This window comes from Cotesia typhae, unplaced genomic scaffold (genome assembly GCF_013202065.1).
Source record: "Cotesia typhae breed Kobodo isofemale line unplaced genomic scaffold, CoteBio_Ctyphae contig_44, whole genome shotgun sequence".
In the NCBI taxonomy this organism is placed as follows: domain Eukaryota; kingdom Metazoa; phylum Arthropoda; class Insecta; order Hymenoptera; family Braconidae; genus Cotesia; species Cotesia typhae.
Window position 1 is genome coordinate 5,418,608 of NW_027423753.1, and position 27,821 is coordinate 5,446,428.

Consider the following 27,821-nt stretch of genomic DNA (forward strand, 5'->3'; position numbering starts at 1 on the left):
AGTTATTGTTGCAGGCCTCAAACCCGGCAAAACTCTACTGCCAAACTGCAGTCTTCCGCATTGGACTCTGTTCTCTGGTCCTTGGTCCCTCAAAGAGTCCTAAAAAAAATATATATATACGTAATATAATAATGCTCCCGAAGAGATGAAGCCATACGCGGCGGGAGCTTTAGGCTCATTCGTTAGCTCAAATAATGAATCACCGGGAGAATCGTGACGCTTGTGTCGCAGCCATGAGTCCGCCAGTACGGAGCCAAACCAGTGTGAAACTTCTCAGACACCTTTGCTCACCGCAAACTTTATCATTTCGATATGATTAAGAAGTTAATAAAAAAAAAAAAAAAAAAAAGATGTAAAATAAGAAGACGTGAGTTTGCTGATTAATCTACTGGAATAAATAAAACAACATTTTTACCGGAATTATAATTGATCAATCATGCATACATGGTACCTTGTATGAGGCGAGTTTATAAGCAAAGAACCAGTGTTTGTAAATGCTCGAATGCGTGATTCCAGAGTAATTACTGCAGTGATTATCCAGACCTTGAGAAACGAGTCCGTCGGTTGAGATTCAGATTATTGTGATTGTGATTGTGATTATCATTATGATCATGGTGATACTAGTAATGGTAATGACGATCATGATTCGAGGGATCGAGATAGGAACTGAGCCAATATCAATATATTGTGATGTAGAAAAATTTGCCCACCTGTACCTGTCCCGCCTCGTTCATCGGGATTACTCTCAATCGAAACCCGGATTTTTATAAATTTATTCTCACTAGGTATTTATAGCAAGGCAATTTACATGCTTGTCCACGCGATCTTCTCGTTTTAACTGCGTTGTTTATACTGGCTTGTCGATGGTACATCAACATACACCAATAAAACACCGCCACTGTCTAACACCTCATCAATTATAAGTTTTGAGTTGTAAATATTGTTATTTATAATTACAAGAATATTTATTTATTTATTTTAGTAATCATTAGCATTCATTCTAATTGGTCTAAAATCGACTTTTGGAGTTCGTAGATCGACTTGCAGGATTTCGTGGTCAGGATCTGCTCCTCTTCTGTGTATTGATGTCGGATTAAAGACTGCACCCCGTTGCGGCCGACTATGCAGGGTAGTGACATGAAACAGTCCTTCTCAAGTCCATGTTTGCAGCCCTAAAATTATTTTATAATATAAATTATTGATTCTTTATTTTTAGTAAAAAACTATTGGACTTTTTTTAATTGTAAGTTTTTACTTTAGAGTCGATTGTAAAGTGAAAATGAATACTTTGGTCTGTTACATGAACATCCGCGCATAAAAAGATTCATCAGGCGATATTTAAAGATCTAATTTTGGGGTACAATATCGGATTTTGATCATTCAAGAGAAACACAGTGAAAAAATTAGATTGAATTTTTAAATTCATACTGCAAGCTAAGTTTTTAGAGCTTTTGATGTTAATAATTTTTTTATAAAAAAATTGGATTAAGATGTTAGGTTATCTAACAACAATTGTTCATTATTTATTTTATTTATTCTGCGACTATTATTAATCTTGTAGATAATTAAATAAATCTCAAACTACAAAAGGGTGTCAATAGTTAGTGCATCTACTTTATGAAGCTCGAATATTAATCGATACTGATATTATAAAGAGGAAAAATTTGATTGTTTATTTGTTTATTTGTTTGCATTGAATAGGCTCCAAAACTACAGGACCGATTAAAAAAATTCTTTCACTGTTGGAAAGCTACACTATCCCCGGGTGACATAAGCTATATTATATTATGATTAATTTTGAAATTTTTGTCAAACATCCATGCGAAGCTAGGGCGGACTGCCAGTATAACATAGTTTTTTTTTTTTTTTTTTATGAAAACATTTTTGACATAAAAAAAAATATATTTTTATAAGAAAAACAATCTAGATCATGATTACAGTGAGAAAAATAATATCTTTTGAAAAAAATGACCAATATTGTATAAGAAATTAATTTATTGAAAATTTTCAACAATTTTATTTCTCGTCACAACATTCTCTAAAAATTGTATAAAAAAATAATATGCGATTGAAACTAATAGCGTCAACAATAATCAAATCACTCTCTAAATAGCTTGGCCTTGTTGTTAAGTTGAGAGCAATATAATCACATTAGTTCAAATAAGAGAGGCTATCAGAAGACGAAGCAAGCAAAAAAATAAAAAGATTCGGCATGGTTTCCATTAATAATTATCTTTTATTATTTTTTATTTTTTATTCTTTAATATTCTTTATTATTTTTTATTTATTCAAGTACTTGTTTTTCAATTTCAATAAATTATAAAAAATATAATTCAACCTGGTTTTAAACTTATCAACCTTCTTCTAACTAACCTACTATTAACCTGAAAAGCCTTAAAATTGAACATATGTTCAGCCTGAAGAGCCTTAAATTTAAACATTATTCTAACCTGAAAAACCTTACTTGACGCTCCTATCGAACTGAACAGTCTGAAACAGTCATTAAATCTTTAAACTGAATTTCAGCCTGCTAGTCCTGATAAGTGAAATAACCCGGCCTTTCAGTTTGAATCCAGGGTTTTTTTTTACAATGTATTGTAAATTGTGATTTTTAATTTGTTACACCGAGAGTTAGCAGTTTGAACAGCTTGAAATAAGGCTGAACCTTTTCGACTCGGGATGTACTACCTGTTACGTTTTGAATTATGAGGCGTGTAATAAAATAGATCGTAAATGATTGGTTCTTTACTTTACTCAAAAGAATAAAAGCGATTTTAACAAATTCACCGATAATCACACCCTGTACTCCCATAACTCGGTCAACTTTAATGATTTAAACGTTTAATTTTTCCATACATTACATTTAACAATTTAAATATGTATGAAAATATGCAAGAATATGTAATTCTGAAACTCGTTACAGTCTCTCCCCCTGAAGAAGGATTGCTCGAGACGTAATGTATGGTAAAAAATTCTAAAAAAGTAGTGTTAGTATACTTTTACAGCAATAATGACGCCAGTCATAATAATGAGTATAATAACAACAATAATAATGATAGTATATAGTGTATATTGTATAGTATACCTTGAGGAAAGTAGAAACAGTGAGGCACACGCAGGTGTTCCTAATGATCGCGTCAACAATTTCAGCAACACAGAGCCCTACTCCCCAACAACAGTAACCTTTTTTCCTTATTAAATCGTCAGTACTGCTAACGACTTTATTATGAAGTTCACTCCAGCCCTCAGGGTCGAACTTGTTCCCTATCTCTTTGTTTATATCCTTCAATTTAATTCCCATGACAGACACCGCCGACCAGACTGCCACTAAAACATCAACACCAGAAACTCTGACAATTAAATTCTAACCGAACTTAAATCTCTTTGACTAGACGTCGCTGTCATTGTCGTATTATTAAAATAATTTATCACCAGATGTGGCTCCGTTTTCGCCGATAATCATCGCCTGGACGGAATTTGGGGCAATGCCAAGTTTTTGACTGATTAAACACTTGAACCTGCAGCTATCCAGCAAAGTTCCGAGGCCGATCACGCGGCTTGGCGGGAACCCAGAGAGCTTCATCGCTACGTAAGACAGGACATCAACTGAAGAAAAATTAAAGTAAAATGGAATAAAAAAATTGTAGAATAGTTTTTAAACTACCATACACTTTGTAAAAGAGGCTGTTGATCCTTCAAAAAAATTACTTTAATCTTTAAACGCGTTTTTCTCAAAACTAAATTTTTTAAATTTGCTGTAGTTTTAACTTGATAACAGATTACAATAGATTTGATTTAGACAACATTTTTTTAGGGCTTAATTTTCTATACAACGACCCTCAAGTTATTTAATTGAATAAAAATTTTAATTTTCGTAGAACAAAAATCAGCACATTTTTTAGCGAAATTTTTAACTCTCCGTTATTTTTTCAAATAAAAATTTTTTTTCCATTCTGAGTTATCGTGAATTAGATTATTTCTAGGCTGACAAATTTTTTTAACTTCTCAATTTGAAAATTAAAAATTTAATTTTCAAAAGTAGGAAATTAAAGATTTCGGTCCGATTTTGAGAATACGAGTTTTCATCAGATCGCCACGTTTTGAGGTCCTAAAAAACCGTTGACATCCAGCCGTGTGTGTGTGTGTAAAAAAAATTTTATCGTACGATGTCTTTAGAACGAATTAAACGATCGAGATGAACGCACACTGTAGCGGTGCCTCTTAATTAATAAATCAAGTTTGTTCTTAATGAAGAAACCTGGGCTAGAGATGACGACAAGGACACAATTGGGCGCGAATTTGCAGACGTTGGGAACAAGGGTTCTGAATATATCAAAGTTCTTCCTCAGCAATTCTTCTCGTGTCTGCTCAGGCTGTTGCCTAGCACCCGCGGCAATAATGCAGACAGCGGCATCCCTCGCGTTACTGTAATCTGACAGGTATATTACTGGTTATAACTTAATCTATCGAGAGTGTAGAGGAGAGTTGATCTTTAACCTCAGTTTCTATACTCGTTGAGACTCACCTTTGGTCCCGTAGATCCTCGGGTTCCCCAGGAAAGAGCCCGCGTGGTTGATATCTTGGGCCTCTGCCCTCGCAAGACTCTCGTTTGAGTCTATCAGCACCAGCTCCGAGGCGATGCGCTGGAGAAAAGATGAGATAATTAAATCGACAGAGTTTTGTTAAAAAAAAAAATTGTTTGTAGCTGATAAAAAATCCACGATACAATTTTTTTTGAGTAATTACATTTTTCTTTCAATTGAAATTTTTTTATCTCATCAGTTAGACGGAATTATTATTGATTTTTTAGTAAATATTTTGACTATTGCTTGGATCTCACCCGAGTTAAATCCGAATAATTCATAAAAACCAATTATGTCTATAAAAAAAAAAAAAATAAATAAAATAAATTTTTATTCAAGAGAAAAAATCTTGAATCAAAAACATCATTTTAAAAATTTTAATTATCTAAAATCAAGTAAGAAAATCATTAATTTAAGAAATTCTTCGTGGATAAAATAAATTTTACTTGATTCAAGAATTTCTCTGCTTCATTAAAAATCATCAAACTCTTCAAAATGATGATCTTTGTCCTATAAAATTTGTTTCTTAGATCTAGTTGATTTTTTTTATCAGCGTAAGCGAAAAAAAAAGAACTAAAATTATTAATTAAATTTTGGAACATTTTTAATAAACGATTTTGATAAATTTCATCGTATTGTACCACCTTTTAAACGGAATTATAATTTTCAAGCTGTATATGAAATAATTAAACTAAAATTTTACTAAAAATCACTACACCAATATTTAAAATACTAATAATTATAAATAAATTCTATCACACTCCTCATATTTAATTAAAAATTTACATTAAATGTAAAAAGAAAAAAAAAACTTATTTCGAACCTCATCGAAATAATTCTTAATCAAAAATTTTTTCTCACAATTAATATCACTCTACGATTTTCAACACAGCCTAACCAAGGAATTCGTGAGCATCAATTAGTCGTCAGTTTCGGACGTGCCAACATTTATTATCATTTCTGCTGTCGCGAGTCGAATATAATATAATCCACCATCGAAAGCTTTTTATCCCCGAAAATAATGACAGAGTAATAAAAGATGGATATAATATATACACAAGAACAAAGAGAATAAATAAAAATAAATAAATAAATTGGGTCTTGGTCCAAGTACAGGACATTAACGAGTCGTTTAATGATGCCGGTCGATTGATCGACGTCCACCATCCTGCACTCAGGCGGTAATTTAATGCTGGATCATTAAACTCTTGATTATTTTCTCCCATCAGGCATCAGATTTTTAGCTGTGGTTTAAACAGGCGTCTTGCACCGAAAATGAAAGCCTTACCTCAAAAGTGTCCAGCACGAACCAGAACAGAAACAAGAACAAGAACTCACCTCTCCTCGGAACGGTAAGACGCGGCAGGTTGTCCTCAGCATACATTATATTTTATACTCTGTCGTCGTTCCGTTCACCAGCATACGAGTTCCACCGACGTGGACGTTTTCGTGAAGGTGCAACGCCACACGATAACTCATTCCTGAGTAATTACATGTCCGTGCTCTCAGCTCTCAGGCTGGCTTAAAGATTTGCTCTTGTTGGTATGGGCATAGTCCCAAATAAGTTTCACTACACCAACAGCAACTACACAACCAACCACCAACACAAGACAAGATCCACCGCAAATAAAAGTAACCTGGGTGTTTAGCCAGTTTCGAGATACTCGAGAAATACAACATCACGCTGAAGGCTGAAGCACACCCGCTGGCTCTTGCTTCTGGGTGCTGGTTCTAAACCCCACCGCGATCGTTATATTACGTGTGTTTTAAACTGCGAGCATCCCCCGTCCTCCATTCATTACTATACGGAATCCGATCGAGTAAAATGAAAGAGAATATTCGGTAGCGGTTCTTGTAACGCGTCGTGCATCTTTACTTAACTTCATTTTTTATTACTTATTACTTATATTTATTCTCCTTCGACCAGCGGGAGTCGAGTCCATCTCTTGGTCGTTATGCTAACGAAAATCTCCGCAGCGCGGGATATAAATTCTCCTTGATTTTAAAATATTCCAACTTGTGTGTGATACTCATCGAGTTTAACATCTTCTTTATGAATATAGTAGTTTGCATCCTATCTCGTTGCTGGCTGATGGTTGCGTGCCGGATTTTTTCACCTCTTCGTGCTCCATATTACACTGAAAAATTTTGGATACATACACTAACTTGAAATAAAAAAACTGATTTTAAAGAAAAAATATTCAATCAAGAAAATCATTTTTAAAATTTTCCTAAATAAAAAATACTTAACTTTTTTTACTTCTTTGGAGATGGTAAAATTTTAGAAAATTATTTTTTTTGACCCAAGATTCTGTTTTTTCAATCAAATTAATTTGTTTAACAGTGTAATTACTTTTATGAAATTTTTTAAGTTAAAATTAATATTTTTGTGAAAATTAAAAGAGAAATTTATTTTTAATAAAAATTTTCTATTATTTTCTCATAATTTTTATTTTGAAATAAAAATAAAAAACAAATTATTCAAAAACTAATGAAATTAATTTTAATTGTTTTTTTGTTTTAAATATTTTATTCAGAAAATTTTTATTAACAAAACTTAAAAAGGAAAAAAATTTTGAATTCATACCTCAAAAATTAACTACCATAAACGTTGAATATTTTGACCATAAATCATGAACAAGGAGAATCAATTTCCATCCATACTTGAATTTAGTATAAACTTCAACAAACATATCTCCGTGGGCACATTGTTGGGTTGGCAGGTAGGTCGGTACAGTAATTATTAACGGGTACTCTGACAAACCTGGTTGTAAACTCTCTTTCAAGAAGCGGCGAAGAGAACGGCGGCTCGTATGAACCAACGACACACGGTCGTTGTCGAGGTGACAGAACACGTTTATGCTCTTTTAGTGGGTGATGTTGTCTAGTCGGACAGGTTACGTCGCACCTGAACAGTTCATTATTTTTTATTCGAGGAAAACCATCACAGGTAAACCTGCTCGGAGAATTTAAATACGAATATGAATATCCGGGCTTGCATAGACAGACTAATGTTGGTGTTGGTGTTCGCGGAAGAGGTGGAGGTCGAGCTGGAGGAAGAGAACATCTAGGATGTAGAACACCTGCCGATGAGGATGTGGCTCGATAAGTTGGGGGTATTTCAGAGTCGTGGCAATTGTAGAGCATCAGCCGGCCCTTTAATGACGGGCAGATATTTTTTGTAGACAGATACCGCCGTAAATTGGGTCCTGGGTACGATGGTAAATTTGCGGCTGTTCTTTCTGTTCTTGGGGAGTATTTGCAAGTCAAAATTAGCTCGTAGGAAGATGAGGAACATGGACGATAAGATTTCTTGCAGGGAGTAGAGACGTATTGGTGGGAGATGGGAACTGACCGTACAAATTCTTTCGGAACGGAACATGGTCTTGAATTAGTCCGAGGGGGGCTGTGACATGTCCGAGCCGGGCCAGGACATCTCTCTAAGGGCCGGTATCGCGGCTCGTAGACGTACTTGGTGACAATGCTGTTGATTCTTTCCGAGAGGCTGGGCCGCGATTTGGTTCTGCTACAGTAGCAGTTCATCGTAATCGAACGTTAAATTTTCATGAGAATTGTGAAGAGTCATTTTCTTGGTGGTTGAGTCACTTGAATTTATACAGATGCCATATGGCTGATTTTTAACCTAATTTCTGACGATAACTTTATTGACATGTTATTCTTTTATTTTCTTTGTTTGATTAACTTCACGCGGTTAATTGAAGAGCTCATTTCCAAATCTCGTAAATGATGTTGAAGAAGAATTTTTTTAAAAGCATTAGAAATTAATCTGAAGGATATTGAAATTTTATTGTACTATGAGAACAATTTTGACAATAATTTTAAAAAAGAAAAATTTATTCTTTTTATAATAGTTTATTATTATTTTACAATCCAAAAAATCGAGATTGCATTTTCACTCCTATCACGCGAAGTACCGGAGTAAAGAAATAAAACATTCCAAATACGGAGTAAATTAAAAAAAATTTTTTTTAGCACAGTGAATATGGATTTTAATTTAAAAAACATCTGAGTAAGGAGTTTTTAGACTAAAATAAATTTTAATTTGGTAAAATAAGTTTTATACCAAATTACTAACAAATACTCCAAATAATTATCTCAAGCTTAAGTTAAGAAATATTAAATATACTTTTCCAAAATATTTGATTTTCGAACATTGAACCAAATTTTCATTAATATTATTTTGTTTTTGTTTATAAGTATTAAATTATTAAATTATATTTAATAATTTTACTGAAATTAATTGACATATGGCAATTTTTTTGGTTTTTTGATAATTAAATCATTATAAAGAAAATGTATCAAAAAATATTACTTTTAGAAATGAAGAAATAATTTTGATGCTTTTTTTTTTTTTTTTAATATTAAAATTTATTTATTATGCCAAGCTAAGGATAGAGACTGTATTAATTTTTAAAAGCTCTAAATAGACATTTTGTAATTTTTAAACAAATAACAAAGATTTTTTTATTATTATGAAAAAGAAGAAAGTAAGAATCACTCAGAGGCATTTTACGTTATTAATAATGGGGGCCGTTATGCCCCAGAAAAAAAAATTTTTTTTAATAATTTTTTCAAAACTTTGGTAAATTTGTTCAACTTATAACCAAGGTAAACTAATTAAATGTTAAAAAATCACAAAAGGGTAGGGCGCCGTGCCCCACCCTCCCCTATTAGTTTTAAATTACCATCAATTAATAAATTTCTGTTTAAAAATGAAGCTTACATCAAGTATATAATCCATATAATATAAAATAAATCGTAAAACATTATTAGAATGGATATTGTACAACAAATATCCTGATATATTTATGTGTATAAAATATTATCCACGTGGTCGTGATGTGCGGTTCCGGTAATGTCGCGGTGTATGAAAAGGCAATCCGTCGCAAGCGGATAATTTTGAGGTTTGCTTCCGCTCGGGGATCATTATTATATTGCACAAATGTCGAGAATATTATACAGACAATATAATATAGACAGTGAAAGCCAGCGGATGCAGGGGTGGAGACATGTCATATGTGCATTCTCGTTTCTCGTTTGTATTTTCGCCAACCAACAAACCTCATTTCAACATCATCGCAGCAAAACACACACATCACATCATTATCACAACTTGGTTCCCGATGTATTATATGTATATTTCGTTGAAACAACATATCAACATCAAAATCATCAACAGCTGTTATTGAAGCAATATTTAAAATTAATAATATCTGCCATTATTAATTATAAAATTAAATGTTAAAATATTAATTAAAATTAAATACTTGAAGAAACAATCTGCAAAACGATGGATCCTACAGGGCATCTCTGAAACTTTCCACTGTGTAAATTATTTATTCCCGCACGGTTAATTGTTTAATCCGAAGTTTTGAGCTCTTCAAGATCGAAATTTAGTGGTTGTAGAAACATGCTTCTTTGAAAATTCTAAATTGCAAAATTCTTCGATCGAATTAATCGTTTTTAATGGGGCATGGAACAATCGACCCAATTTTTTAAGCACAAGAAGATTATTTCTTACATAGAATTTTAAAGGTATGCTAAAAAAAACACTTTTTTGGAATTTTATAAAATTAAATATCTCTCGGACGATTTGACAGATCTTGATGCAGTTTGCGACAATCGATGCAGTTTTTTAAGTACAAAAAGATTATGTGATACTTGCTAAGTGATCTAAAGAGAAATTTCGAAGTTATATAAAAAAAAAAAAAAAAAAAAAAAATACTTTTTTCTAAATTTTTCGACAATGGTTTCCCTTGAATGAATGAACCGATTTTAGTGTGGTTTGTGACAATCAATATTGTTTTTTTCAGATTAAGAGCTGATTTATTTTTGAAATTGATCTATTCAGTATTTTAAAATTTATTAAAAAAAATTTTTTTTTTTTTTCATTTTATTTTTGAGATTTTTCAAAATCTACCAAGCCAAATCGATTAAAACTCACGGAAGATTTTTCGTTCAAAAGTTATAACACACATACGCACATATTTATTTATTAACAATATTTAAAAAAAAAATCTTATAATTAATATTTCCAAACTTAAACTCGAAATAAACTATTTGAAATATTTGTAATAACAATATAATAATTAGGCACGTAAAACTTGTTTCAACAAAATTAAATTTGATTTTAATCTAAAAACCTCATACTCAGGTGTTTTTCAGATTAAAAGCGATATTTACTTTGCTGAAAATTCACTCCCAATTTTTTACCGTGTACACACTTCAATATCTTAATAAAAATTCATTACGATAATTAGAAGTGAGATTTTAAAATTTCAAGATAACATCCGACTTTTCCGACAAAAAAACGAAATAAAATAAAAAAAAAAAAATACCTTTCTTTACTTATAATTCTTTTAAAATCCATAAAAATGAACATAAAAAAAGAAAGTTCTGATATAGAATAAAGATAAAAAAACGTGCCCAAAATAACTTCTATAACTCACTTGTTCATTTTGGTAATAAAACGAAAAAAAGAAAAGTTGATTAAAAAAAAAGTAATTGAAATAATTTATAACGTATAAAGAAACGACAACTGACACCGTAACTCGGCGTAGGGAACGAGTTGAATTTCGGTTGAGAAGCCCTCGAAGAGATAAGCGACGGGTATAGCATGGATTTCAGCTTCTCGTCGTCTCAAAACATAAATCAGTGGAATAAAGAAGAGGCAAATGAAAGTAAAGGCCAAAGCAAAGTAAAGAGAAAAAGAGGAAGCAAGTGCGGGGGCGCTTGGACGACGTGTAAATGCTCGCCTTACCATCCGATAAGGACCTCCAGTGAAACAAGAAGCAGCATAGTCGACTCTCCAGTCTCCTACTATACGGACTACAGATCCTCCTCATCCTCTTTTTCTCCTTAACCCAGCATCCAATTCCACCCTCCGCTCATTAACATCACCATTTTGATCCGGTAGCTTCAAGGTCTCCTTCTGATTCTCAGCTGTATGTTCCTTTTGCCTTTTTTTATTGTCTTATTCCCCTTCCTCGTCTTAGCCCTCCAACATCAACATCACCAGCAGCAAAAACATCAGAAACTCAAACGCAAACTATCAGGTAAATCGAGACCTGATGACTATCCAATCGGTGGTTAGTCTTTATGGACCAGTTGAACAGGTACCCTCTCATATTTCTCGGCTTGCTTATTACAATACAGTTCTCGGCTTCGAGACTCAAGGTTTGATTGTTTATTTGAGAAATTTAAAAATTCGATTGTTTTTGGTTCATTTTATCCAAGAGATCAATCTTTTACTGATTATTAATATTGAGGGAAATAGCTTGATAAATTTCGAAAAATCAATTGTTTTTTTTTTATATAGTTAAAAATTGACGGCAAATTTTTAATAGAAAAAAAGGTGCCGCAAAGGGCCCAAAATCAATAAAAAGCAAAGTTTATGAAACTAGCAGACACATCTTAAACAATAATTTACACTAGAAAAAAAATTGAAGCTTGAAAAATGGTGGAGTTTTGAAAACAAATTTTCCTACGTGATGATGATTTTTGGTTTGCCAAGAGAACATTTCTTGAACCAAGAAAGCTATTTTGAAAAAGTTTCATCTTGATTCAAGTAGAGAAATTTTTCTTAGTTAAAGTAGATCTCACTCGGTTCTAAAATCTATTTTTAAAAACACGTTATTTTTTTTTTGTATAATAACCCAAAAACGAAAAAAAAATCCGATTTTTCAAAAGTTTACCACGGTTTTTTTGAAACTTCAAAATGAAATCATTATTTTATCATTTATAAAAACATTACTATAATGATAAATGATAAATAATTAATTTTAAACCGTCTAAAAGTATTTAAATGATGTTATTATTTTTTGAGTTTAAAGAGTGAATTCCTAAGACCTCAGCCTCAAATTCATAAGCTTTCACCAATGAACCAACGATTAAGGTTCAATTACTCACATTACACCAAACAGTAATCTCCTCGATTAACCGTGTTGGAATTGAATCACCAGAAAATCCCCAAACCTTTTCTATTCTCGACAAGTCGCGTCGTCGGTTGTATAAGTTGTCAGTTATCAGTCGTCAGTAGAATAAACGTTGGGTCTTAGATATTTAGGTCACGTCACGTGGGTGGGAAAATTTATTACTCGATAGCTTGTACGGTCCATAGTGTAGAGTAAGAATAACATAGAGGGACTAAGACGAATGATGATGTCTCAGGATTACCGTACTATCGGTCTATCGATCTATCGCTTGAAATAATAGCCAACAATAGAGATCGGGGATACGATTAAAGTCGTAATATTATAACTTATAACCATCTATATTCTATTCGATTATACTCTACAAGTATGGCCTAGCATAAAGAAGTCACTGGTTACGAAGGTTACGTATTATCATGCTCAGATTATTATCGATATATATTGTACGATTTACAATGTAAATGGTATTGTATGTATTATATTATCTCTTATATTGGCAGTGGATGATTGAAGCAACCAACCTTGAAAAGTAGCGATACGGCAACCGCAACTCCTGTATATCCACTCCCGAGGATCGCGACCTTGACCTGATGACTATCCGGGAGCTGATCTTTCTTATTCGTCAATAGATGTCCGACAGTGTTTGCTTTGTCACTGGTTGACGCTCTCTTCATCCTCAATTAACGCTCCCAACCGGCTAAACTTCTCGCTCGGTTAATTGTTATTTTAATTGATCTGCTAGCTCGCATTCTTAGGTTATAAACTTATCATGCTCTGAGAATAAAATTTGGACACATGTCACATGTGAGTTATTCTACAGAATCGGTTAACTTCGCGTTACTCAAAATACTTTTATCAATTGGCTTATTAAATTCTAAGAAATTTAAACAAGTGTATCAGTACTAATTTATTTAAAAAATTTTTTTTTCATTAAGTTATCGAAAAATGAACAATATATTAATTTTGAGCATGTATTATGTGATCATATGAATAATTGAAAAATTTTTTTAAATATCCTGAAAAAAATTAAAGATTGTAGTAGTTTAATTAAAATCATAATTAATCAAATTAACAATCCTTATGCTATATACTGCTTAATTTTTGTTCAAATTTCATGGTATTTTTTATAAATAGTCTCTCGTCGACAGGTGAAGAAATTTTTGCTCAAGTTTTATGATTTTTTCCTTGATATTTTTATCTGCACAAGGAAGAATTTTCGTTATAGTATCTTTGTCTTTTTCTGTAACATGTTCACCTACAAATGAAAGAATATTTCTAATTGTTCAAGTTTTATACTATTTTTTTTTTACATCTTCATCTGCAGAAGAAAATTTTTTTGTTTAAGTTTCATAACTTATATCGATCAAAATATCTACCAACTTTATGATAAAATTAACAATTCTTAATTTTAATAAGAGTTAATAGATTTCATTTTGTTAAATATTTACGCTGTAAGAAATTATCGGAATGAATGCGGAGTGGATGATTTTCAATTGATTTATTACCTCCGAGAGTGAAATTCACTCCGAGACGCGGAGTGTTGAATTACTTCACTTCAGTACTCCGAGTAATGGAAGTGAATGCGGAGTTCAATTCACTCCCGATTTTTTACACTTTATGAACATGCACACGGAAAAAACAAGATTTAACTGGTTTCCATGTTGGATGGAAACTAGTTTTATCTATAGTGAAAAAATGTACAGATGGTAACTAATTCTATGTAGATTATAGTGGGGACAATCTTCGTTGAACTGAGTCCCATCTCGGATTGAACTGAGTTTAACGAAGATTATTCCCACTACAATCTACATAGAAGTAGTTACAATCTGTACGTTTTTTCATTATAAATGGAACTAGGTTCCATCCAACATGGAAACCAGTTAAATCTTGTTTTTTCCGTGCAAATAAAGAAAATTTTGTTCAAATTTCATGACTTCTTTTTCGAAATATTGACTTGCATATAAAGAAATTTGTGTCTAAATTTCACAGCATTTTTCATTAACATGCTCTATTAATTTGCAGATAAAGAAACTATTGTTTAAATTTCACGATTTTTTTCCTCTATATCCAATTTTTAATTTTTTTACTCAAATGATTAAAGTTAAATGTCCATTTGAAAATGAAGAATTTTTTCCAAAGATTTTAGTCAAATTCAAAAATTTATTTTTATAATACATATCCAGCAAAGTGGATCGCTGTATATAGAATTGACTCATTGATTATTGAGATGATTGCAAAACAAGTAAAATCAATTATCCAACAAAATTTATAATTAAAATTAACGAAAGGATTTGAATAAAACTCACCGTGTTATGTATATAAAAATATCTTATTATAATAATGTTTATATTTATAATCCCAAGTCGTAAGGCTAAAAGAGTTGTAGTTGCCGGGAAGTTGAAATCATTAGTCATCTTGGCTTGTTGCAGGCGACTAAAGGAAGTATCATTATAACTTATAACCAATATTATAACTAAAAAGATCCTTGTTATGTGAACATACAAGAAAAGGAGGTAGACCCTGATTATCTGACACACGTGTGTATGCAGGTAATAGCTGATGTGGACTTTATTTGATGTTAACTGGAGTGTGGATAACAAGACATAATGGGATGTGTTGCCCGTGCACGGGCATGACGGGACGGGGTGGGCGATTTCGTTTGCGTCCCCAATTACTCGGTTCCTTGCAGGAAACTTATATGCTATGTTTATGTGTTATATGTTGGTCATGTCCATTAGCCAGCACTGCCAGGGAACCAGGGAAACCATCAAAGCTTCCATACTTTTTGTTACACATATGCTTGTAGTTGCTAATGGGTTCAGCTAATTTTCATTTCCTGTTGACTGTATCATAGGTCATTCAAATTTAGGGTCTGCAATTTTTTTTTTTAATTTAGTGATTTAAGATATTTGTTTATTGAATAATATATTCCTTAACAAAAACTCCTCTTTTATTTGATTTTAGTTTGATATTTTATTTAATATTACAGAGAAAAATTTTGTTTAAGTTTCATTTGTTTGCCAGATTTTAGTCCTTGATAGATGTATTTAAAAGATAGATGAGTCATAAAAGTATAGGTATACTTCATTTTGAGTATACATGCTCTAGACTCTAGTTGCATAAAGAAACCAAATATTACTACAGGACACTTTAACCCATATCTATAATAATATAGTATAAAAGATTTAGTCTAAAATGATTCTTCTAATCAAAAGGACGTTCTCTTCGACTATTAGCTACTATGCGACTGTTAGCTACTCCTGGAATTTCTTGCTATTTTTAAACTCATTATGCTAATTGCAATGTTTTGAGCTCTTTCGGCTCACCAACATAATTTTTAAATACTTTCGAAGAAGAATCAATTGCTTGCCAATTTTTGAAAATTATTGTTTTTTATAGCAGAAACTTGAGAAGACCAGAAATCAAAAGTTTAGAGCAGTAACTAAAAAATTTAAGGGAATTCACAAATTTGTGGTGGAACAACAATCAGTAACTCTTCAAATTTAATTTTTCAATGAAAATATTATTCATAGAAAAATTCAATGTAATGGTTATTGAAAATATTTTCTACTAAAAAATTAGATTTAGCGAACAATATATTAGTATACATTACAATATAATATTAGTATATACATAATATAAAGTATACATTATTTCTTCGTTGAAAAATTAAATTTAATGAAGAGTGAAAATATCATCGTCGTTAAGCTAGAAGTAGCAAACTTCATTTTTAACGAATGTTATTAACGATTATTCGGAATCCAAACAAGAAACAAAATTATAAATAGAGTATCTAATGAACAAAAAATTCAGCATCACAAATAAATTTTGTCACAAAAAGATACTCACGTCGACTGACAGCAGAGTCGTCGGTCGCCTCGTATTCTTGTTCAGGTCACCCAAAATGGATTAATTTGACAAATAGAGGACTTAGAAGGTGCTCTCAGCCTCCTAAGCAACACCGCAGCTACAACCCAGATTGGGTTAGTGCACGTTTGGATGCCAGTAATTTTTTTTTTCTCAGAGAAATAATAAACCCGTTACTTTCAGGGCCAATCTGTAGGTATCCGTGGGGAAAACCGACAATAGTGTTAGGGGAAAGAGAGAGAGAGAGAGAGAGAGAGAGAGAGAGAGAGAGAGAGAGAGAGAGAGAGAGAGAGAGAGAGTAAATGAAGAGAGTTAGGAAAAATAGTATAAAACGAACAGCAAAGTTAATTCAATCATAAGTAATTAAATAGACTGATAGGAATTAAGACACAAATCAGCAGTCAGATCCAGTTAAACTATTTTATTTATAATCTAAATTACTTAAATCTAAGTTCAGCGCCGAAGTGTGAATCTGCACAGTAAAAAATTTTGTGTTAAATATTTAATACTTTTATGTGTGAATTTAACATTTATTGTATTAAATTAACCCATGAAAGTGTTAAATTAACACATGAAAGTGTTAAATTAATACAAAAATGTGTTAAATATTTAACACAAAAATTTTTTGACGCATTGACGCAAACTTTTTTACTGTGTGTTTTCAATTTTAGGCACAAAAGGAATAAAAATTCCTGTGACAATTTTATTGCTTGAATAATGAGTAGCTCATTATCAGGAAATAATTCATTCGAAAATTGTGCGTTATATATTTTTGAACATGATTGACTTTTTGTTTCTACTAAAAATTAAAAAACAAGCCATCAGAAATCGGATGTAGTATTATTTTAGTGTTGATCGCAGAGTTAGATTCTATTAACTGATCACAAAAGTAGGCCTTTTTCGCTTGCAAATAAAATTTTTCAAGTGTTTGATAATAATGGCAAAGCGGATACATAACCTACGTGTAATCGATTGCCAGATGTTCTATTGCATGAGGAAGACTCGAAAGATTCTCATTTCCGATAAAACGAGTATCCAAGAACCCGCTAGTCCATTCAACGACTAATTCGACTTATTTCTGTTCAGTGCGGTATAAGGAAGGATGGAGAAGAAGATGGGGTTTATTTACTTAAATATACGTCCATATAGATGTGCATATATTGCATACATTTATTCATACAGAAAAAATGGAGAGGGAAGAGGGAAATATGATTGTAGATTGAATTACAAAAGATCACACAGGTCGTTAAAGCACAATGGGGAATAAATTGAAAAATAATAATGTAATAAATATCATTATAAAAAAAATCAATATCAATATCAATATAAACATAAATATGATGCATGGTGAAATTTGATGAAATATACATCAGTGATGACCATGATGATGATCATCATCATCATGGTCATCACTGTCGTCGTTTTGGTCGTCGCGTGGTTCCATGAGAATCCCGCATTCGCGGAGAACATTTCGGATTCCATTGGCGCATGTCTGCAAGTTAGTTTTCTCCGACTCGGTCAGCTTGTGTCTGACCAGTTGATGCACGCCGCTGGTTCCGAGAACACAGGGCATGGACATGTAGACGTCCTTGTCGGTGCCATGACTGCAACTCTGCAATATAAAAAAAAGTTAAGCGTAAGCGACGCTAAATATCCTTTAAGTACTGGCTAAATAATATAAAAAGAAGAAAGAAAAACTGAGTTTGTATAAGTGAATCGGAATCGGAATGGTAAGAAATACCAGTAGTCATCGATCGTGATCAATGATCCGCACGGTAAAAATTCTTACGTGAATATGTGTTGCGACTGGCAGCACGACCTTGGTATTCCTCAGAATGGCATCGACAATCTCGACGGTACACAATGCCAAGCACCAGCAACTCGGTCCTTTCTCACCCTTTTCACCCGCTAACTTTGATTCCATCTCGCTCACTAAGCTTGTCACCTCATGCCACCGCTCAGGGTCATTTGATTCCCCCATTTTTGGATTTATATCGCGCAGCTTTATCCCGGCTACGTGAGCGCTCGACCAGACTGGTACTTTATTTATAATTTATGATATTAATAAATTATCCTGAAATGTCAATCTTGTCGTTCAAGGGATCGTTTTTAATTTAATTTTTTTAATAAAAATACTTCTTTCTATTCAAAAATCAAATTCTTGAAAAACAAAAAAAAAATCTATTGAATTATGGATCAATTTTGAAGTTATTTATTGATATCCTGATCTTAACGAATAAAATTAAGAAGAAATTTTCATCGAAGTTAATTTTGTCGTCATTATTATCATATTCCAAATTACTTTTCTTATATAAATGTTTTTTTTCATGGTGTCAGGAACATTTGATTCAAAGAAATAATGTTAAGGTAAAATACTCAGTACTTGAACATCGTAAAAAACGGCGCCAATACTTTAACAGATTTTTTAAATTAATATTAATACAAAATCGTAATTCTTCTTATAAACAATGTCCGTATTTTAACATCATTTAATGACTTAAATGTACTTAAAAAAACTTTTAAGTACTAAACCTTAAAACTTTCAATCAGTAAAAAAAACAGCATATCATCATTTTATGTCATAAAAATCGTATCAATAAATGAAACAGCTTTTTTTTAAACATTACATATTTATTGTAAAGCTAAAAAAAATGATTTTAAAATTAAATTTTATCGTTCAACTACACCTCCCAATTTTCAAAGTTGTATCCGGAACTTGAACAAGCTAGAGTCGCATGTTCAAGTTTTGGTCCTTATGTTTTTTATAATTGCAACAGTAGTTGAACAATAGTCTACAGAGCCTACACAGTAGTGGTGTAATAGTAAACAATGTGGTTTAATGACTTTTTACCGATTTATAAACAATGTAAATTCAATAATTTTATAATTTTGTTGATAATTTATGCAACAAATTAATTTGAAGTGAAAGGTTATTTATTTTGTAAAAATATAACTTTGACAGCACTGTAACCTATAATAGCTTATGTCACTAGTAATCAGCATTAGGATTAGTATTACTTACTACAGATTTAATAAAATCTTCACGAAAAAGAAGAGTGTAATTCAATTAATTGAAGGTTTTATGTCATGTTAAATTTTATTTCTTAAAACTTTCCTGGTATATTTCAACAGTGAAATTCTGGAACCTAAAAAAAAACTTTGTAGGAAAGTCTAATTTAGAGTGATAAAAAAAGACTAATTATAAAAAGTCTGTAATACTATAGATTACTGAAAAAAATTAATTATTTAACAGGAAACTGTTTAAATTTTAATGTTATTAGTGATTTGTGACTTACAAATGATAATAATAATAGCAGCAAAGAAATATTATAGATTTTTTATATCTTACAGATATTATTCATCTCAAATTATTTATAACAATCTGGTGATATATCAATAAAAGACAAATTTATTGGCTTTACGCTATTCTATCTGAAATGCTAGTTCAACTACTGCTCCCGGATTGTTCAATTACTACTGCTTTTATGACATATCTTTAAAACCTTACAAAATTATAAATGTTCAACCATTTATGTTTTTTTTTTACGCAGTAATAGATTTAAATTGTTTATATTTTCATAAAAAACACTTCTTTTATCTGATAAATAAATTTTTATTATTAAAAGTAGAATTGAATACGTTTTACTTTGAAAACTGTTCAACTACTGGGCATTTTACCTTATTAATATTTGAGATTCATTTAAAAATGATTTAAAATTAATCCTAAAAGTATCAGTTGATACAATGTTATGCCACTAATAAGACCAGTTGGTTTTGTCAGGCTGTCAACAATTGGTTGATCCGGGTGATTGGTTTTATCATATTGGTTTTGAAATAAATCATTGAATTTGAGAAACTATCGTAAAACATGAATTTTAGTATCAAAAGATTAGTTATAACAATGTCAAAAATCTTAGTTTTAAACACGATAAAAATTGTAATAGCCGTGTCTCTTAGTGTCAATAATTGACGTTTTCCCGTTAATTACGGTAAGATATCCTAAAATATAAATTTAATTCTTCACAAAAAAATTATTAACATCAAAAGCTGCTATAATTTGTCTTGGAATATAAATTTGAAAAAGCAATCTAATTTCTTCACCGCATCAACGAGTGATCCCTTGAATGATCAAAACCTAAGATTGTAGCTCAAAATTAGGTCGTTGAATTTTACCTGATGAATCTCCCTGTGCGCCGATGCTCATGCAACAGACTGAAGTATTAGCGACTCCAAGTCTCTGACCCAGATGACACTGGAACCTCATTGTGTCGACAAGAGTCCCGGTACCGATTACACGATTCGATGGTAAGTTTGATAGCCGCCAGGTTATGTACGACATCACTTCGACGGGTCGTGTCGTAACAACCAACACTGCACGACCAGCGAACTTGGCTATCGCGGGTATTACCCGTTTGAATATTTCCAAATTAACTTTTACATTGGGTGACTCTCCGGGTTCCGGTTCCCCCAGGGCGATTATCACCACTGCTGATTCTTTCACCATCGTCATATCTGCAAGCACCACATATTTAATAAAACACATTATGTACAATGTACAGTGTACATATACATAGATACAGTAAGGAGTGAGGACGGAGTTTAAGAAAAGAACAACGAGAGAATAAGCGCGACTTAATGAAGACACGAGTAGGAGATGAAGATATTCTAATGTCCTTACAACGGTATTTTGAAGAAGCAGTTAAGGATCCGTTCTTGTTCCATGAATCCCAACTGCTGTTACTATTTATCGGTCGCCTCATATTAAAAATGGTTACCCTCTTCCTCTTCCTCTGTATCAACAGGCAGCGTTCGGACAACCTTGTTATTGGTAATCATCACCATGTTTGTCACGAACACGCGCTTACTTTAAACGATCAATTTAAAGAGGTGCAGGACGTACTATCCATTCTTCAGATTATCTTCTGGTATTGTACGTTAATAGTATTGTTACAGAGAAAAAAATTATTTGATTCGAGAAAAGTTTTCTCTTGAAAATTTTGTTCTTGTTTCGAAGTGTATTTGGATTAATTCAACAAGTTCACAAATTGAAGCAAAAAAAATTAACCACAGAAGAGTCTCTATTCAACAATCTTAGCAATTTTACTATTTTTAAACAAGTTACAAACATCTAGTGTTACTAATACCAAAAGGGCGTATAAAAATTTTTTTTCTGCAATCAACTAAGAATGTTGGAAATGCAAAAATTTACTGCAATAATAAAGAGTAAAATTGTGTACATCAGAAAAAATTTTGTTTTTTTTTTTAATTATTTCAGTCAATTTTTAAAATCCTAAAGTTATTGAAAAAAAAAAAAAAAAAAACTAAAAAAAAATTATACACTATCGGTTTTATAGAGAAATTTTGTGAAACGAGTTTCAAGATTAAAAAGTTTTGAATCAAGACAACCAGTTCTCTTAAATTAAACATAATTTTTTTGGATTAAGTAGTTTTTTTCAGTATGTTATATCATAATACAGAAAGTATAATTTTTAAATATTTTTTCTAGATAAATAATTATCGAGTGTATACTATAGGCTGTAAAAATTTAATTATATCTTCTTTCATGTTCCTTTTTGTATTATGATATAACTTACACAGTAAAAAATTTTGTGTTAAAGATTTTTATATTAAATATTTAACACCGTTTTGTGTTAGTTCAACACTTTTTTGTGTTAATTTAACACAATAAATGTTAAATTTACATATAAAAATGTTAAATATTTAATACAAAATTTTTTGATGCAATGACGCAAATTTTTTTACTGTGTATACTAGAAAAACTTAACATGGAAGAAAAAATAATTAAATGATTACTTCCTATAGTATATACTCGATAATTATTCGTCTAGAAAAAAAAATGTAAAAATTTTAGTTCTAAAACAGAATTTTCACAAAATGTTAAAAATACATTTCAAAATTCTAATTTTTCGATTTTTTCGCAAGAGCTAAATCAAACAATGAGATAAAAGAAAATAACTCGCGTTTGATGGTTAAATCGAATGTTTTTGCATCTCTTCTTGGTTCTTATGATTGTAAATACAAATAGCCATAAGTCAGTAAGACACAGGTGAAATTTGTGACAGGTTATGGAGACTAAGACTGTAGATTAAGATATCGGAATATGTGTTGTGTCTTAATTCTCAAAGTGAAAACCTTAATAGTTTATTCTGAGAAAGCCAAAAATGATAAAGGAACGTGACAAACGTACGGGTAAAGGTGGCTAGTAATTTAAAGATATATCAAGAGATATTTATTTTTTGTCCCTAACAAATATTAAAGCCACTACACACACTGGCCAGGTATTATACGGTAATCTCTGAGCCGGCTGAGAAGTCAGTCTGGAGCATCTCGATCTTACTGGAGCGATATAATAGCCAGAGAGTGGAGAAAAGAGAGATAGTCAGGAAAAAAATATTTTAGGACTGAAATAGAGACTGGAAAGAGTGGTATAGAGTGAACGGTGAGATCTGTTGACGAGATTAGCACCGAGTAGTCCGGTGCCGGCACTTTCGTCGATGTTCCAGTCGTGTCCGGGCCACTGCTGTACTGGTAGTCTGTAGTTTCGATTTATAATAGTAGTAGGTATATAATAAGTATTAGCTGTCTTTGAGCTTCGAAATAACTCGAGGCGACGAGCGTGATCCGTCAAAGCGACCGATTCTGCACCCGTTAATATGATGAGTTAAATCACTTTTAGGTTATCTTATTTTCATTTTTATTTTATTAAAGTGATGAGTTGATTTTTATTTTTCTACTCAACACAGTTCCTTTGATTTAGATTTGTAATAGATTTTATAGATATATCACTATTGTATTTTAGTCAGGATTAAATACACTTCAAAGTAGATGAGAAATTTTTTTATAAAAAACTATACGTTTGCAAAAAGTTCGAGAAATCTGCAAATTTAGGATGTGTTTACGTTTAATCTTGAGTAACTTTTTAAATTTCGGGTTTACTAGAAATTTGAATAGCGCGCCTAAATTTTAACCAATAATGAATCGTGACCCGATTTTCGCGAGTTTTGATCTTTGACTAACTTCAAGACTATCATGTATTTTAATTTAAAGGATCAAAAAATGATAAGAAATCTTTATTTTAGATCGTCTAGTTCTTGAAAAAAATATAAATTGAGTTTGCAAAATTTTTTCTCATGTTATTAAGGAATTATGTGACAAAATTGCAAAATAATTTTAAAAAGAAAAATTTGTCAGAATTTTTTTTTTTAATTTTCCTTTTTTCTACTTTAGAAAAATGAAAAAATTTTTTCCAAATAAATGAGTTTATGAACTCATTAAAAAAGCTTCAATTTATTTTCCAAAGCCAAAAATTACTCATCTTCTATGCTGGTAAAAAAATAAACCGATCTGTTTTATCGGTCCTGAAAGTTTTTGGTTGCTCCAAAAAATCTACTTGTATTTCAGCTGCCAACAGCCTTACAAAATGAAAACGAGTGAGTTTAATGTAAATTAATCAAAAATGTACACTCTCCCAGATTAACTTAACCTTAAGAATAAATTGATAATAATTAGCAGCAATGAAGGACGATCGCCTCGAAGTAGTAATAAAAATAACCTCAAAAACAGGTGGAAGAAATTTAAGTGTTCTGTCTTAGTGTCGATAAAACATTTAGGGAATCCTTACCCGCTGTACCGGTGATCAGAGGATTACCTAAGAAGATGCCTGCGTGCCGGATGTCCTCAGCCTCGGCCTCCGCTCTTACCGCATTCTTGTCGATCAGACAGACCTCGCTTGCCATTCTCTGTGAATTTAACCGACAGATTAATTGCCGTAATTATACACCAACATTTAGCTCATTTTGTATTTTATATTTGGTATTTTTTTACGAATACTATGCAGTCGCATTAAAATAATGTTAACTCCACTACCCATTACCCATTACATTAACTTAAATAAATGCTTATGTAAGCTTAAGTAAAACCGATCAAGATGACGGTCACCCTCATGAGAATCGCGATCGCACAGGCGACGCCGATCTTTCCCGCACCGACTATCGACACCTTCACACGGTGGGGATAAATATCCGAGAGATTCTGGTGGGTTGTTATCAAGGCATTTTTTGTGTTCGTTCTGATCGGCTCCATCCTCTCTCTCCTCTCCTCGGGGTCTGACTCACCCTGAAAATAACATTCCGCTGATGTAGTGAGTCGTTAAATGTTTTTATAAAATAAAATAAAAATTTTTTGCAGTAAAAAATTTTCCACATTATTGTGATTTTTTTTTTTTTTTTATTTTTGTAATAAAAATAAATTTTCGGCTTGAAAAAAACCCTTAGGTAGTGTGTGAAAAAATTTTTAATCACAATGCGCTTACCGTGTCCTCTTTGGTATTTTCTTCGGTATTTTTATTGTCACTTTCACTGAAACTGTCCATCGCAACTAAGCCCTGCATAAAAAATAAAAAAATTATTTTTGTTATTTTATGGCCTTATAAATAATAATAAAATAAAAATAAAAATAAAAATTTTAAAAAAGGGTAGGCCGTAAACTGTTTTAGTGAAAAAAGTAAAAGTGTTTTCGGATGTCTGGCATAATAAAAATAAAAATAAAAACAAACATTTATATTTTAAGGTAAAGGGAAAAAGCTTAGAAATGTTAAAAAGTACGTTGTAAACGAAACCCCGCGGAGATTACCTGGCTTATTAGCGGGTTTCCTCGGGTAAATTTACACTCAAGGGCCGTCTGATCAGTAAATCATCGGTCAGGAAAGTACATAAGGGACTAATGCGATGAGAGGTTCATTACTTCCTTGCTAGATTCATACCAAATAAATAATATACTATTTTCTTTATGATTCATAACCTCTACTAAATACAACCGTAATTTAAAAATCATACCTGTAAATAACTTCAATTTGTTTGCATTCATACTTGGCAAATTCATGTTATATTACGGTACGTCGGGTTATATTATGGCTTATGGCTTACGGCTTCAGTTGTTGGATTTAAGGGTGTGCTTTATGGATTGTTATTGAAAAATTTTACGATTTTTTAAAAAATAATTTTAATGCGTCTGTTGAAAAAAAAAAAAAAACTCAAATTTCGGAAAATGTTCTCTCTCTAGAATTTGGATCTTATTTCGAAATATTCAGTTCGAATTTTTTCAATAAATGTTTTATGTTTAGATCTTAAAAAAAAAAAAAATTATGCCAAATGTTCAAAGAATCAATAACAATTGAAATTATAAATTGAAATTGTGATAAAATGTCAAAAAGAAAAAGACCACTTGCCGAGGTGCAGAATCGTTGTTGAAAGGGAAGAACCTCAGTACACTTACTTGTAGGATTATTCAGTTATATGTTGCAATCAATTAAAAAATCAATCGAAAACATCCTCATAATTACTTATGGTCGTTATAATATACTCTCTCTACTCCGGCAGTATTAAAGCAAACGGGGTGGTCCCCATTTGTCGAGACCAGTTTCGAACAAATCATGTCGTGGATGGGCCTTTTGCGTTATGCAAATCCCCGTTAATTCCGCTATTTTTTATTTCGTATTTGCTATACATACCATTATTAATTCGAGCGCTTAAATTAATTGTCAATTCCATAACTCAGTTCCTGTCCCGCGGGTTAAAAATAATGGGCCCACTCTCGAAATCCTAATTCCAGTTCCAGTACGACCCTCCTGACGCTCTAATCCTCAGCAAAGTAAATCCTCGATACTCAGCCCAAGCCAGTCTTAATTCAATATTCTGTGCGATAAATAAAAATAATAATAATAAATATAATAGCTAAACGTTAATTTCGAGAGTATAAACAAGGAGTTAATTATATTTACGACGTTATAAAAGGATTAAGGGAGCCGATAAAGAGTTGAGGAATTTATGTAAGGCCCATCGATAATCATCGGAAGCGCCGTCGTATTTTTTTACGGGCATATCCGATCGCGATCGGCGAGCTCGCACCCAACAAGGCCTACCTCCCTCGGTGCCGCCTTTTTTACATCGCACGTGATATTCCCAGGTTATATTCACTCGAACAAATCTAATATACACACATACAGACATGCAGACATGAATACCTACAAGACACAAGACTAAACTGATGCACCCGCAACGCAGTCGCGGTCGATTGGAAGCTCTGGCATTCAATTATTTCCGTTCGATAATTCGCCAAGACAAAAATGAGCACGTCAAAACGTTAAATCCCATTCATCAGACTCACGGAGCGATCGATATTGCGAATGCACCTTTAACGACCTCGGCAGCTCCTCCACGAGCGATACAATCTTACCACCTTGCACGCCAAAGCTACTTCTTCTTCTTCTTCTTCTTCTTCTTGGTCTTCTTCATCTTCTTTATTCTGTACCTGCCCAAGCCAGGATTTGGTCTTGCTCTTGCTCTTATTATCGAAAACTCTTCATTCTTTTCCTCTCTCTTCTTTTTTCCTTGCATACATATATTCCATCCCGCGAACTTATTGAATCTCGTCAAATAATATACGAGCCAATAATGTACGAATAGTGCTGCAATTATGGCTTATCGATCGGTATCTAAACGGATGCCTTCGTAATTTAGTAATCCTCGCTTGCATCCAAAGTATCTTTCATTCTGACAAAACCTTTTTTTATTATTCCCCCGATCTTCAGTCTATATACGCATACACCCAAGCATATTTTATTTTATTTCTTTCTTTATATTCATAATATTATTCTTTCCTCGAGGCACTCGCACCGGCAGCGACCCCCAAAATAAATAATTGTGAATTGAAATAAAAAAAATAAATAATGATAGTGATAGCATCTAAAACCACAACTCTAAAGATGATAGAAATAATGTTTTTGATTTTACTGGACAAGATGATGTGGGGCTTTATGAAATTTATATTAAATCTGATTTGTAAAAAATTTGAGAAGTATAATTGAAAGTAAAAATAATAATAGGTAACTTACGTCTGCAGGGATGCTAGCACTGATAAAGAGAGCCAGGTTGTCCGGCCAAAAGGGAGAAGTTTGTACTGGTCCCACCATCATTTGACAACGAGACTCGCACGTTGAACCCCAGAATAAAGGACATCGAGATCGACTCGCTCAAGTTGCTGAAATGGTAACGTATCTTTTGAAATATCCTATCAAACAATTAAACGTAACAATTATTAACAATGATTGCTGATGACAAATCTGATAAGAATTCCCGAAGCGTGTTTTTTTTTTCTTGAGTGGATCAAGGCGATTTCATACAGTACTGAGAATACTTAAGTTGTGAACGGTAGGCGATATAATTAATTTTTTATTTATTTTTAAAAATCGTCCTGAGGATTTTAAAAGACTCAGATCAAGGTCTAGTTTTACTGTTCGTTTAAATAAACAATATAATATACCTCTGTTGTTCTTCGTTTAGTACATATCGATAGGTAAAATTCATCAAATAGTAGAGAAATAGGTAGACCAACAATTCTC

At 32.2% G+C, this 27,821-nt stretch overlaps 3 protein-coding genes across 5 annotated transcripts in view; 1 reads left to right on the forward strand and 2 right to left on the reverse strand.

The window, feature by feature from the left end:
* LOC141528916 (uncharacterized) overlaps positions 1-27,821 on the forward strand; it is a 267,144-nt gene that overhangs the window by 34,289 nt on the left and 205,034 nt on the right. For all 3 annotated transcript variants that reach the window (XM_074245208.1, XM_074245205.1, XM_074245207.1), the window contains exon 3: positions 27,323-27,468. The gene's annotated coding sequence lies outside the window, so the exon portion shown is untranslated. The remainder of the gene's footprint in view (positions 1-27,322; positions 27,469-27,821) is intronic.
* LOC141528884 (L-lactate dehydrogenase A-like 6A) lies at positions 996-13,209 on the reverse strand. Its single transcript, XM_074245164.1, has 6 exons — positions 13,057-13,209; positions 4,526-4,643; positions 4,259-4,432; positions 3,433-3,606; positions 3,086-3,327; positions 996-1,172 (listed from the first exon to the last, which is right to left on the reverse strand). Exons 1-6 carry the CDS (start codon positions 13,207-13,209, stop codon positions 996-998), a joined length of 1,038 nt encoding a protein of 345 aa, XP_074101265.1.
* Positions 17,760-27,392, reverse strand: LOC141528885 (L-lactate dehydrogenase). Its single transcript, XM_074245165.1, has 8 exons — positions 27,315-27,392; positions 26,657-26,758; positions 24,735-24,806; positions 24,362-24,538; positions 24,045-24,162; positions 20,576-20,914; positions 18,192-18,442; positions 17,760-18,014 (listed from the first exon to the last, which is right to left on the reverse strand). Exons 1-8 carry the CDS (start codon positions 27,390-27,392, stop codon positions 17,772-17,774), a joined length of 1,380 nt encoding a protein of 459 aa, XP_074101266.1. The 3' UTR covers positions 17,760-17,771.

Bases quoted from the DNA above. Each gene is read 5' to 3' on its own strand.
- LOC141528884 (XM_074245164.1), bottom strand. From the start codon at position 13,209: ATGAAGAGAGCGTCAACCAGTGACAAAGCAAACACTGTCGGACATCTA. The intron at 4,644-13,056 runs GTTGGTTGCTTC...TCTTTTCTCCAG, and splicing joins CCGTATCGCTACTTTTCAAG to CGCATCGCCTCGGAGCTGGT. The intron at 3,328-3,432 runs GTGATAAATTAT...TTGATGTTTTAG, and splicing joins CGAAAACGGAGCCACATCTG to TGGCAGTCTGGTCGGCGGTG.
- LOC141528885 (XM_074245165.1), bottom strand. From the start codon at position 27,392: ATGGTGGGACCAGTACAAACTTCTCCCTTTTGGCCGGACAACCTGGCT. The intron at 24,163-24,361 runs GTGACCGTCATC...TTAAATTCACAG, and splicing joins CGATCGCGATTCTCATGAGG to AGAATGGCAAGCGAGGTCTG. The intron at 18,015-18,191 runs GTAAGAATTTTT...TTTATATTGCAG, and splicing joins CAGTCGCAACACATATTCAC to AGTTGCAGTCATGGCACCGA.